A 13,136-nucleotide genomic window follows, 5' to 3' on the forward strand; every position below is an offset into this window, starting at 1 on the left:
TTGAGGGTGTAAGGGCAATAATAATTAAAATAATTAAAAATTATTTCTTTTTACGCCAAATTTGGTAATAAGTATAATTTTTTCGAATTTTCGCGCGCATTTTCAACATCGATGTCTACAATCGATGTTTCGATGTTTTTCTCAAAACATCGATGGTTCGATGGTGAAAAATTTCGAAAATCGATAGTCCGATGTCGATTTTTTTTGCTAACATCGCCCATCCCTACTCGATGTTGTATTTGGTATTACTCTACTTAAGATGAATCGAGTTCTTCGAATCGATTTTATCATGGGTATTACTCATATTTTCAGCATAGTCAATAATTTAAAATATTATTATTAATGATTGGTTTTTTTTTTATTATGAATTAGAATTTTTTTTTTTTTTGATGAAATTTCCATCACAATGAGTTGTAAATTATGATATTTCAACACACATGGATAATTTGCATATATTAACTCTTGAAAACCACTGCATCACATAATTGTACATAACTTCTTGACATTCAAAAGTATATTTTTTAGTTTAATTGTTTATCAACCTATATACTACCAAAATTTAAGAGTTATTATAAAAATAATAGAAATACTACTTGATGAGAGAACTAAAATTTGTTGTAAAGAAAAGCTTATAAAAATAATGATTTACTAAATGTAGATTTGTAAAACAATTAATTCTTGAATAATATACTATTATACTTATTATAAGCCATTTTTTCCATTATTTTTATAGTAACGAATAAATAAAGGGAATCAAGGTAGAACACATGTTTTACTTGAATGGATTGACAACAATGAAATTAATGCATCGATAATAATATATAATCTTTTATTCATGTACATTAATAGTGAATTAATAATAATTTTACAGTTCAAGTAAAATAGTGAAAATTTAATTTGTAATTTTTTATCACAATTAATATTATTGTTTTAAGAACGTAAGCTCTTGACAATTTCAAGACGTTTTAATTTTTTAATGTCAAAAAAATAATTGACCTAAGATTTTTTTGATAAAACAATACTAACAGTATATTTTGCTAAAAATAATTTATTATGAATGAAATGATGAAAATGGATTTATTATTAACAAATAACGGATATGTCATACAAAGGCAATAGCTACAAACTACATTTATGTTGGTCCAATGGTAGTAATTAATACTAATTCTAAAAAAATATTAGTAAAAAAAACCAATTATTTCCATAAATTAAATAAAAAAATAAAATAATTAAAAAAAAATATATAACTATAATACAACTTTTTTTTTTGTAATTTTAACAGTACGTATGTGATGTTAAACCTCGTGTAATGCTTAGAAATACAATTAATTATATTTCTCAAATACTTTTAAATATTAACCATATTGCACACCTCATAATGCGAAACCTCAGAGAAAGTATTTTGTCTTCATATATTTGTATACATTTTTAAAGTCCAAATTTTGTTCGCCATTTTTAAGGATTAACATAAATTTTTATTTGTACTCAGACTAAAACTTTCATTTCCATGTTTAGCTTTCATTGTTTTTTACCAACTTACTTATTTTATAACTAAGTTAAGTACATAAATTTATTGCACTATTCGCTTTAAAACAAAGAGACAATGTGTAAATTTTAATATGACATTTTTGTCACGTAGACATCAATTTTTTCATGATTTTTTGTTACTCGCTGTTATAATTATAACAGTATCTCTTCAAAGACTAAAAAGAATGCGACTTAATGTCATAGTTTCGTATGTTTCACACTATCTGTCCAATAATTTTGTATTGTCATTGCTTCAAGAGAGTTCAAAAATGAATCATTGTCCAAACTGTACATCTCTTCTGAATTATCCTTTAAACAAAATACATCGATATCAGTGAATAGAATAAAGTATTCATGGTTTATACATATAGAAAAATAAAACAATTGATTTTAAATAACTTACTTGAATTGTGGAATCATCAATGTAACCGGAAGTATCCGGGTTACTACATTTATCACTGTTCAAAGTTTGAGGTGGATTTAAATACTTTCGTCTGTAAATATATTATTATTATTATTATTATTATTATTATTATTATTATTATTATTATTATTATTACTACTACACGTAGTCTAATATAGTTGTTATAAAGTAATAATGTTTATTATTACGAACCTGTACATAATAAATCCAAAACTAACCATCGCACTAAGAAACACAACCATAGCCAAACAACTTCCAGTAATAACAGCAATATCAAAAGTTGAAGATTGAACACTAATACTGTCAATATTTTTTTCACTTTCAATCTCTTCAATATTATCTTGGGAAGAACGATCCTGCGCTCGATCTATTCGAAAATCACTAACAAAAGCATTTCTTGCCCGACTAATTCGATTAGAATCTGCAAATAATGGTACTTTAGTAACTGAAGAAACGCGAGGTTCGGCTAGTTCTTGATCAATTTCAATATCTTCTGAACTGTTGGAAATTCTGGTACTAAATAGCGTTTCATTATTATCACCAGTTGTAATTTGGGTTCTATTAACTATAAATTTAATTCTTCTTTCTTCAAGTTTCAGAGGTAATACAGTAAGATCTTTTTTTTCAGTAGTACTAAGATTTGAAAACAAATCCCCAGATTTTTCTTCGTGGTTTTGTCTTATTAATGGTCGACTGGTGGTTAAAATCCACGTGATTCGTGTATCTTTTCTTTTTTGATAAATTTTATCATTTTTAATACGAAAATCATCTATTAATTCTTCTTTCTGTATTTCTGTTTGACCACTCCAAAAATTAGTAGTTCGTTCATCAGGAATAAATGTATAAGGATCTATACTATCGTTGTTATGATATTCTGAATTATCTTGAGTATTTTTTATAGTTATGGAAGCATTTGTGGACGGTCTACTCTCAGAAGGATCAACAGCTACATTTCCTTTCATGGACGGTTGATAAAAATTAATTGCTTTTGCTATTCTCATATTGGCTACTGTAGGTTCTACTTCGCTTAAAATTTCATCTGAATTTGTAGTCATTTTTTCGGTGACACTTTGCCATACAGTACTCGAATCATATTTTATTGTTGGGTCTTCTTTCACCAATGATACTGGGATCCCGAATATAACTGTAAAATGAAAAATTCACATATAAAAAACAAATTAAAAAGTCAATTTTATCTCTAAAATAAAAATACATGAGAGTTTGAAGTTAGTCGATAGTCGAAACTAAAAAAAAACAGGACACAGTTCATCACTGCTTAACATTAAGGCGCACGAGTAGCACGCTATTCAAATTTCCAGTACACACATAACATTAATATAATAACAACGTAACGTTTATAATTCTCATTTATTTTCAAGATTTATAATTGACTCACCAGTAAATTTCAAGGTCACCCAAAACCAATGCATCCACCAGTGGAGCGTCATCGTAGCATCCGTATGAATTTATCTTCTGAAACTATAAAAATATAAATGTAGCTTAAATAAACGAATTTTTTTTTTTTTATAATAATCGTGGGTGAGTCAAGTTTATATTTTAAATAGCTACGTATGATTATCATTATTATTAGTATTAACATAATGGTCATATTTATGATTTGTACAAATAAAAATATCTAATCGCAAAAAAAGGTTGATTAGAAGAAAAAAAAATTAGGAAAACGGTTGACCCTGAAGGCCATCCCTGCAACTTCCCGCTAATTCCATACTTAGGCGCTTCAAATTGCACCAATGACGTTTTTGAGCTCTTCGAGCTCAAAAATACAATTTATGGGTTATTTTGAGCTCTCCGAGCTCAAAGAGATTGCTTTTCTATGCTTTAAAGCACTTCGAGCTCAAAAGTCTGATAGAGATTTGATAAGACACTATTTCTTGAATTTTTAAACCACAATAACTTTTGAATGAATAAACCGATTTTTACGCGGTTAGAAGCATTCGACGCAGTTTTTCAAGCCTCACAAAGAATCTCAAATTTTGAATTGATCGCGCTAGGAATTTTGGAGTTATTCCGAAAAAACACTTTTTTCGGTTTTCTTTCGTTCACGATATCTCTCGAACGAATCAAACGATTTTGACCGGACTGGTGGCGATCGACGTGGTTTTTTGAGGTTAAGAGCTGATTAGTTTTTGGAATTGAACCTTTAAGCCGTTTAAAAGTTATTCCAAAAAAAACCACATTTGAAAAAAATTTTTTTTTCAGTTTTTTTAAGATTTCTCAAAATCTATTAATCTGAATCGGTCCAAATTATACTCAAAATCTAAGTTTGGCCAAGCCCTTTCAAATGGTACCCACCGCGATAAAATCGGATAAGCCGTTCAAAAGTTATAAGCGGTTCACATACTTTCAAACACACACACACACACACACACACACACACACACACACACACACACACACACACACACACACACATACAGGCGTAGTGACAACATCGCGGGAGTAGTCAGGGAAACTTCCTACGACCTTCAAACGTCGAAATCTGATGAAAACTCGATTTTTGCAAAACGGGGTGAAAACAATAACTTCCCGATTTTTGAAAATCTTCGATTTTCTTAGCGGGAAGTTAAAAATTTTTTTTAGGGAACCTCAAACAAAGTAAAACAGGTCTTGAATAAAAAAAATTTCTTTTAACCCTTCGTCACTCGCGTCTTTTTTAGTTTCTCGTTCGCACTGTAGTGAGTCTCTATAGGTTGAGTAGTTGTTAGGCGGCGATCTGCTCATGACGCGAGTGACGAAGGGTTAAACTAAACATCTTTTTTTCCGTAGAAACAGTTAATGATATTGCAGAAATAATTTTGATTACGCGTATCAAAATACAAACAAAAAGTACTGGATCAAGTTCATTCAAAATTTTTTCATTTTCATAACTGCAGTTTTTTGCAATCTACTCAAAATTTTGAGGGTGTACGGACCAAACGGACATCAAATTTGGATTCAATCCCTTAAAATCCATATAAATTCATAGGTCTGGTTAGATGTACAGACAACTATTTTTTATGTACCAGTGTCATTTTCTGTACTCGACAAACAGATTATAATTTTTTATAAAAAAACTAAATGCGTTAGTAAATACATTTCGAAGGCTGAATCGATATGAAACATAATTAAACCAATAAAAAATGTTCAATTATTAACCTTAGAAATATTTCAAGAAATAATTGTAAAACGGTTTCGTAAGCGCGTATGTATGTTACCTTTTAATTTTTTCAAAACTGAAACTTATCACTTAACTAAGCAGTATTAATTGCTTTGACAATTATTTTACAGTATTCTACACGGAAGGATTGAGTTGAGCAAAGAATTAAATGATACCGTTACTACTAGTTGGATCATGGACTTCTGTTTTCGCATTATGCGCTTCAATGTCATCTTGTATCCCTTTCCATGGTCAAGAAACTCTTGTTTCTATTTAATTTAGATGTGTGTTAGGATATATTTGTTAGAGGTGCGTCCACGTGTTCAAGCCACTCCTCTTCCGCGAGATAAATGTATTTCGAATATTTATTATTATTATTTTATTTTTATTATTATCTAATTAAAAGGTCGATATTTATACAAATATAAATAATGCTGTGAAGCGGGAAAGAATAGGAGTTACGGTAATTATTACGTGAAGCGTTCCACATTCACGTAGCAGGATATTGGTAGGAAAAGATTGAGAAAGGAATGTAGAGAGGATCATCTTAATGTGAGTTTATAGAATATGCGAGAAAAAATTATTAGATAGCTCGGACTGGGATTCGAACCCAGAACCTTCCGAGGACATGTCGGCTACTCTACCATTTGAGCTATCCGCTCTATACTAAATTTCCTTTCGCTTATTCTATATACATTAAGCCACACCGTCCATCTTACGGCAAGCATTTTTTACGATATAATAAATAACTTTTCATTATTTCTTATAATTTTCACTTTTTATAATTGTAGACAACATACATATACCTTTCTAAATACTTTCATTACTGCTTCAATATACAAAAAGTAATAGCGTTGAATGGAATAAATTCTCAGCACGAAATGAACTATCAGAGTTATACATGAATTTATGAATTCCATGTTTTTTTTTTTTTATTTTTAATATTAAATTTTAAGGTGAAAAGATAGCCTACCAATTTTAAACAAACTGACCTTTTTCATTTGATCAAGTGAGTCAACACATCACTTTATGTTCATGTTCATTGAATTGATGTTTTTTTAATTTATAAAATATTTGTCTTCTTTTCAGAGCACGTACGTAATGTATATAAACAGAATATTTTCCGCTATTCGGACATAGAAGTCGTTTTGTGTCCTGGTTTGTAAGTAGGTAATACGAAAACATTATCAGCTAGACTACTTATAGATAATTAGTATGCTACGCTTCCATTTAGATTGAAAATGTTGTTTAATAGTCAATTATATCAGTATTGTAAATTTTTTTAGTTATTTATCTAATAAAATTTTTTAAGGTAATTATCAAAATATTTGAAACAATTTTTTACAAAGTTTCAATTTAATATTTTATGAAAATATAGATAGTACCCTTCACTTTCTTAATTAATATAAAAATGTAGTCACTGATTCAAAAAATTTCTTATTAAGAAAAAAGTAAAGTTTTAATCGAAACATATGAGGGATACGATTTCTCTGAGACATAAAAAATAATTATTTCCAATTATTATCAATTTTTAGTAAATAAATATCAACCGCTGACAAGCACACATCTAAACCGTATACCTCTTTAGGCATTGAGGGTGAAAGTACCCAACATATTTCATTTTCAAATATCTTGGTCCCTAATAAAGTTAGAGAATATTTTTTTTTTAAATCAAAGCTCAAAAAATTTTCTATAAAATAGATATAATATTAAATTAATTAGTGCCAATTAAAATAGATAAAAATACCATCGAAGTTTAAATATACACAAAGAATTATAACGAAATAAAATTTTGGGGTGGATTCTTTTTACCCAGTGTGCTTGTCAGGGGTTAATCTATAAATTACATATTTCAAATTTTTGATTTTAAAATAAGAAAAAATTAATTTCCCCATTAACATTGTCCCATTATAAAAATCATACTTTGAGCTATATGAGAGTCAGTTTTTTAGACAATCCTAAATTGGAAAACTGGTCCTCAATGATGGCATTTTACAGAAAATTAATTTCACTTGCTTCTTTTAAATTAAAACAATTTTTTCATCGGTAATAAAAAAGTGAAAATTATTAAACAAACAAAAGTTTATTTAAATAAATTGTACAAGTTCGGATCAATTGAGCTTTGTGAAAATCTTCCTTGATAGAATTTTTAATTCATAATTTATAAAACTCAAATGATTTTTCAAATAAATACAATATCACTGATCCATCAATTCAGTGGTACAGATACCAATTATTTTTTAGTATAGATCATACACTCACATGTATTCAATATTCGAATTATAATTTCATTATCACATTAGTATTCTTCACTTCTTTATTCATAAAATTTATTACTCAATGTGGAATAACTTTCTTTTTCTAAAAACAATTCTCTAGGTGTAGGTATTTCAGCAAACACTTAATTATTGTTATTTTGTCACTTCTCATTAATAGATAAAGATTCTCATATTAAGTGCTATATTTTGAATTATATAAATCAATGAAAAAAAAACTTCATAATTCACTTTTTGACATTATAAACTGCTGTTTATAAACAATAAAAAAAAAAAAACACAATTATAAAAAATACTATGAACCATATTTTACATAAATACCATAAATTAGCGTGCTTACCAAGTATATTAAATAAATTAAGTAGTTAAATAATTAGATTTCATTGAGGATAGTTAAAAATTAATAATTTATCAAAAAATTGATTTTTTTTATAAACAATAAATATGCGTATTAAAATAAACGTCTTTATAGCACGACCAGCACTATAGACTATAGATAAACCATTTTCTCTGGCACACCTGATATTTATTATTGTTATTACCGAATCACTTACGTTAAGTGACCGTCTTATTTTTTATGTTGACGGTTAAATAACTCTAACTTTTCAACATTGTAAAAAGGCGGTTAATTCAAAATGTTGTGTGTTTTATAAACGAAATATTTCAAAAAATTTTACGAATAAAAGATTTAAAAGGTTGCTGAGCCCTAATTTTCAGTACAGCTTTGTGGTCTAATTTTTTTTTTCATTACTAACATACTTATTGTCAGATATTGCAATTAATTATCAATAATTGGTGACAACGTTGTATTTATACAAAAAATCATAATTTTTAAGTAATTTGCAAATTTTAAGACTCAATGGCGGTCAAGCCGTTACTTTTAGTGCAGCTTCGTGGTCTAATTTTTTCATAATGACTAAGGTATTAATTGTCAGGTATTACAATTAATTATTTATAGTTGCTTCTTTCGACGATATGATGTGTGAAATTGTAATTTTCAGGTAATTTGCTAATTCCTTGACTCTACGGCGGTCAAGCCGTAACTTTGATAGCAGCATCATGGTCTAATTTTTTTATAATTACTAAGATAGTTACTATTAGGTACTGCAATTAATTTTTTGTAGTTGCTAAATTCGTACGGTTGATACCAACAATTGTAATTTTTTAGTGTTTTGCTAATATTTAGACTCAACGGTGGCTGAGCCGTAACTTTTTAATGCACCTTTGTGCTGGTCTAATTTTTTTATTATTAATATATGGTACTTATTGTCAGGTACTGCAAGGAATTATTAATTATTAATAATTTTTTGATATTAATTAAAAAAAAAAATAATTTTCAAGTAATTTGCTAATTTTTAGACTTTACGGCGGTTGAGCCGTAAGTTTTATTGTAGCTTTATGGTCTAATTAATAATAAATATCAGGGCAATTATCGTCAGCTACTGATGGCAAAAGCTACAGTTAAGAGATTTGGGCAACAATATAGTGTTTCAGAAAGAAATGTTTATTTTGTTGAAACAATTTCATAGTAATACAAAATAATGTACGATTAAGGAATGCGATTTTATAAGTCTACAATTTCAACATTGCAAAGATTAATTTCATTAGAATGATTTCGCCAAAAGTTTTTTGCCTCGACCATCATATGCCATGAAAAAAATAATACATATCCTATTAGTGAAGGTATTTAACCCGTATAATGAACACTTAATTTTTTATTTCTACTAACATTTTAATTTTTCAACAAATTTTTTTGTAAAAGCAATTCGAAGTAAATAGAAAAGAGATAAATACTAGAGATAACATTTTAAAATTTATTGTTGCAATTAACACTACTTACATTTAAATTGCAGTAAATTATTTGCTCCATTCATTGTGGAGTGATTTTTTTGATAATTAAATATTCAGGTTCAGAGTTTCGAATTGTTCATTGTAAGATCATTTAAAAATTTTCTTAAGATGTAATAATTATAATATGGCATTACTCTTAAAAAAATAATTGTTATTACTGCATTATTATAAACTTTCGTTATGGAGTTCACGTCACGCACAGAAACTTGCCCATTTTTGTATACAATTATTATCTAGGACCAGAAAATAATCACACCATTGATATTTTTCGATAATGCTCATTTACCCGCCATCTATTACATTTCAGCTTCACTATTTATCCGAATCTACTTTATCTAATTATATTGGTTGAATTCACAATGAATTGCAACTGTTAGAATGTTCTTAGTCGCCAAAAGGCAGCAGCACTTTAATCTGTTAACATGTGTGTGAGCCCCTTTATGGTTTTCTTTTAGTTTACCCTGATACCAACTTAAATTTCACGTTGGCTACATTTTTTGTGGCAAAGTGTCCCCGTCCCATGTAGCAGCACATGCCGCCATCTACATAGGATATAAATTAGCGGTTTATTTAAATTCAAATCAGACAAATAATTGATTAATAATATAATTATAAGAATAATTATTTGTAGAAATATAATTCACAGATTCGGTAGAATCTGGCGCCAAGTTCCGTTCAAATCCGTTGTAAACGGAGCGCCAGACTACCGACTATGTTTACTGTAAGCAGAACGGTTTTCTGAGGCTGCGAAATTTTATTTAATTCTACGGTACTTTTTTTACCCAATTTGTTTATCATAACAGTAATTCATAATTTATTTCACCGTATTAATTAATTATATTCACTTATAACAATTTATTTACTTGAAATTATTAAATTTTATCAGCACATACTATAGCTCGCTCACAAATTTCGATCCTGACTTTTTTATGGAGAAAGGTCAGCGCCACAGACTAGATAAAATAAAAATGTGTAGTAATCCTCCTATAGATAAGCAACTACAGTTAAAAAGTAATTCACAGCTTACATTTACGGCCGCCAGGGTGCACTGGAATTACATCTACATAAACTTATGACCCAGATTTTACTTTTTGTATTTGAGTATTTTAGTTTATTTTTAGTTAATTACTTAAAAATTAATAGAAACAATTATTGTTATTAGTGCGGCGATTATTATTTAATTATTGTATTTATTTAGTTAATAATTTTATATTATTGTTACCGAAGGTATGATTAAATTAAGAAATTAAGCGTGTGAGAAATTATTACGAAGCCGAGCGAATTAATGAGCCTTTTTCCTGAGAGTAGTACAGCGAACGTGCCACGAGAGGCAGCACTCGTAGTAGGGACAGACATAAAATATTTTCATTTAAGACAGTGTTATTTACGCTATATTATTTTATTATTTAAAAATAATATTTAAACACAAAAACATTTTTTTAATAACTACTATGCCAACAAAACATTGTAGTTTTGCAAAGTGTACGTCGGATAATCGCTATCCAGAGGAAAATCTGTTTTTTATACCATTTGTAAAACCTCATATCGACGAGGTTAGATTCCAATAAAAGATTACGAAATTATAAAGTTCTAAATAACTGATAAACTAATTACTTAGAATCATCAATTACATGTTTTCAAAATTATTTTTGAAATTAATTAAATGAATAAAAAATGAATAGCAAATTTTTTTTCACACACTGATAGAAGGATTTATTTGTACCAAAAATATTTGTTAATAGTTAACAAATCATTTATTAGAGACCACTTTTAGTATTAAACAAATATTTCTTAGTATTTAAAATGATTTGTTTGTATTTAATAAATCTGATGTTCATTTATTGAATATTAATAAATCTTTTAAATACTAAGAAATATTCATAAAAGATTAAAAGTGGTCTCTAATAAATGATTTGTTAAATATTAAAAAAATATTTTAACTAGAAACAAATCCTTCTATTAGTGCAGTTATTGGATATAAATTAAAATGACACATAACCTCTGTCTGTTACTTAATCGTATTCATTTATTACATATAATAACGTTTATTTATTACCATTTATATTTCATTCATATTTCACTCTGAAATAAATCTTAAATTTATAATTATTTTCAATTTCTCTTGTTACAGTTTGAATTTACCGCTAGTTTTTTACTAGAGTTTGTATACTAACCTGTCAATTAATTCATTTTTTTTCCGGTAACTTTCAAGTTACGGCACGCAAACCAACGTTTTAATGTGACAACATTATTGTCTTTTACAGTTGCAAATTTTAATTTTGCTCCAGGAACGTCGTCTTCGGTCAAAAACATGTTTTTTATGTCCACTTTACTATGTGATTAAATGGAGCTCTGACAATGTTTGTCCCTTACCGAACCACTAGCGCCGCTAGTGAGTAATTTTTCGTACTTCAGGAAAAAGGCTCATTGTAAAAGAAATTAAAAGACTGGGAAAATTATTCTAAGTTCCGAACAAGATTTAGTATGGGAAAGTGATGAATGGATATAAAATGAAAGAATTGACGATTATTATTTTGTAAGAAATAAATTAGGTAAGCGAAAATTTTATAAGTCCCGAGGACAATTTAGTATGAAAAATCAACGAATGGATATATAATGAAGGAAATTGCGATTAAAATAATAAAGATTTGAGTTTCAAAAATAAAAACTTAGAATTTGGCAAAAGACGAATGGATAGAAAATGAAGGAAATTGCGATTAAAATAATAAATAATTATTTTTGAATGCTAGTTCGAGGACACCGGATAGGTGTCTAAAACGACTCTTCCTTTTCGTTACAAGAGAGTTAGGCAAAGTGATAAACGCCAAAATTTGGCTCGATAAAGGAAGCAGTTCTTTCTCGGGAGAATTACTCGGGCGAATACTCTTCACCAAGTAATTCCAGAGGATGATACTCTACCTGGAGTCTGACCAAGGCCCAGGTAAGTATCATGAACCGACCGGATGAAAGTGCTTCTCCCCGTGCCGAAGCCTTCAGCAGAGGTACGGTAGGTGATCATAAGCCGTGTAGGTGGGGGCGAAGAGGACACTCTCCATTCGCTCTCGGGGTAGAGGTTTAGGCCCAGGGGTGACGGCTAGTCTCCTGGGGAAGCGGGGAACCAGCTCTTGACAGTTAGTTCGCGATTTTGAACCGCGAGTATGTGTGAGAAGAGTGTTCTAATATATTGTTTATATTGTTTAATTTGTTTATATCGTTTATTAACATGATCAGGCCACTAAAGAGGTTTTTCTTTTTTTTCTTTAGTTTATTTAAAATAAAGTGTTTTGTTTATTATTTTGTTATTGATAATGTAATCCCCGTTTATGACCCTGGACTCCGGCGAGCAAATTTCGAGCCGGGGACAAATAAATTATTTATTTTTATAATTTTTGAAAACGTGGACGTTACAAACTGTAGCTTCAAGGGGATAGTTTGCAGTAAAAAATGCAGTCAACACGAGATTTAAGTTGGTACCAATTGTAAATTTTCATTATAATTACAAAAAATACTAAAATCCGAACAAAAACAGTTTCACTGTAAAAAAGACACGCCAAGTCCACGTTCATAAGACTATTAGGAAAAAAAAATTTTTTTTTTTCTTTACAAAAAGATACAAAATAAAAAAATAAAAAAATCCAAGTAGCCGATATGATTGTTTTTGATTTTCGGAAATTAAAAAAAATTTTATTGTAAATTTAAAAATTAAAAAAAAAATTTTAGAACATACTTGGTGTGCGTCATTGTGTATTTCAATTTTTTTAAAGTCTTAGTAAATAGATTTTACGAATTTCATTAAAAGTAAAATATTTTGCAACCACGCACACTAAATACGTTCTAAAATTTTTTTTTTAATTTTTAAATTTACAATAAAATTTTTTTTAATTTCCGAAAATCAAAACAA

At 28.6% G+C, this 13,136-nt stretch overlaps 1 protein-coding gene across 5 annotated transcripts; it reads right to left on the reverse strand.

The window, feature by feature from the left end:
- Window positions 1–1,030: 1,030 nt before the first annotated feature.
- On the reverse strand, window positions 1,031–9,476 carry LOC123263390. Of its 5 annotated transcripts, none has more exons than XM_044726124.1 (5): window positions 9,225–9,476; window positions 3,348–3,430; window positions 2,144–3,095; window positions 1,931–2,021; window positions 1,031–1,836 (listed from the first exon to the last, which is right to left on the reverse strand). In XM_044726124.1, the coding sequence occupies exons 2-5, from the start codon at window positions 3,397–3,399 to the stop codon at window positions 1,726–1,728; spliced, it is 1,206 nt and encodes a 401-aa protein (XP_044582059.1). In that variant the 5' UTR covers window positions 3,400–3,430; window positions 9,225–9,476; the 3' UTR covers window positions 1,031–1,725. The 5 variants fall into 5 exon arrangements, with proteins under 5 accessions (XP_044582059.1, XP_044582058.1, XP_044582060.1 ...); XM_044726123.1 differs by lacking the exon at window positions 9,225–9,476 and adding an exon at window positions 7,725–7,893; XM_044726125.1 differs by lacking the exon at window positions 9,225–9,476 and adding an exon at window positions 7,371–7,609.
- Window positions 9,477–13,136: the final 3,660 nt, after the last annotated feature.

Source organism: Cotesia glomerata, linkage group LG4, assembly GCF_020080835.1.
Source record: "Cotesia glomerata isolate CgM1 linkage group LG4, MPM_Cglom_v2.3, whole genome shotgun sequence".
NCBI classification, from domain to species: Eukaryota; Metazoa; Arthropoda; class Insecta; order Hymenoptera; family Braconidae; genus Cotesia; species Cotesia glomerata.

What these genes read in the sequence shown, in the direction of transcription:
- LOC123263390 (XM_044726124.1), bottom strand. Translation starts at nt 3,399, where the DNA reads ATGACGCTCCACTGGTGGATGCATTGGTTTTGGGTGACCTTGAAATTT. An exon ending in TTTGGATTTATTATGTACAG is followed by an intron (nt 2,022 to 2,143) that starts GTTCGTAATAAT and finishes ATATATTTACAG; the next exon opens with ACGAAAGTATTTAAATCCAC. An exon ending in TTGATGATTCCACAATTCAA is followed by an intron (nt 1,837 to 1,930) that starts GTAAGTTATTTA and finishes TTTTGTTTAAAG; the next exon opens with GATAATTCAGAAGAGATGTA.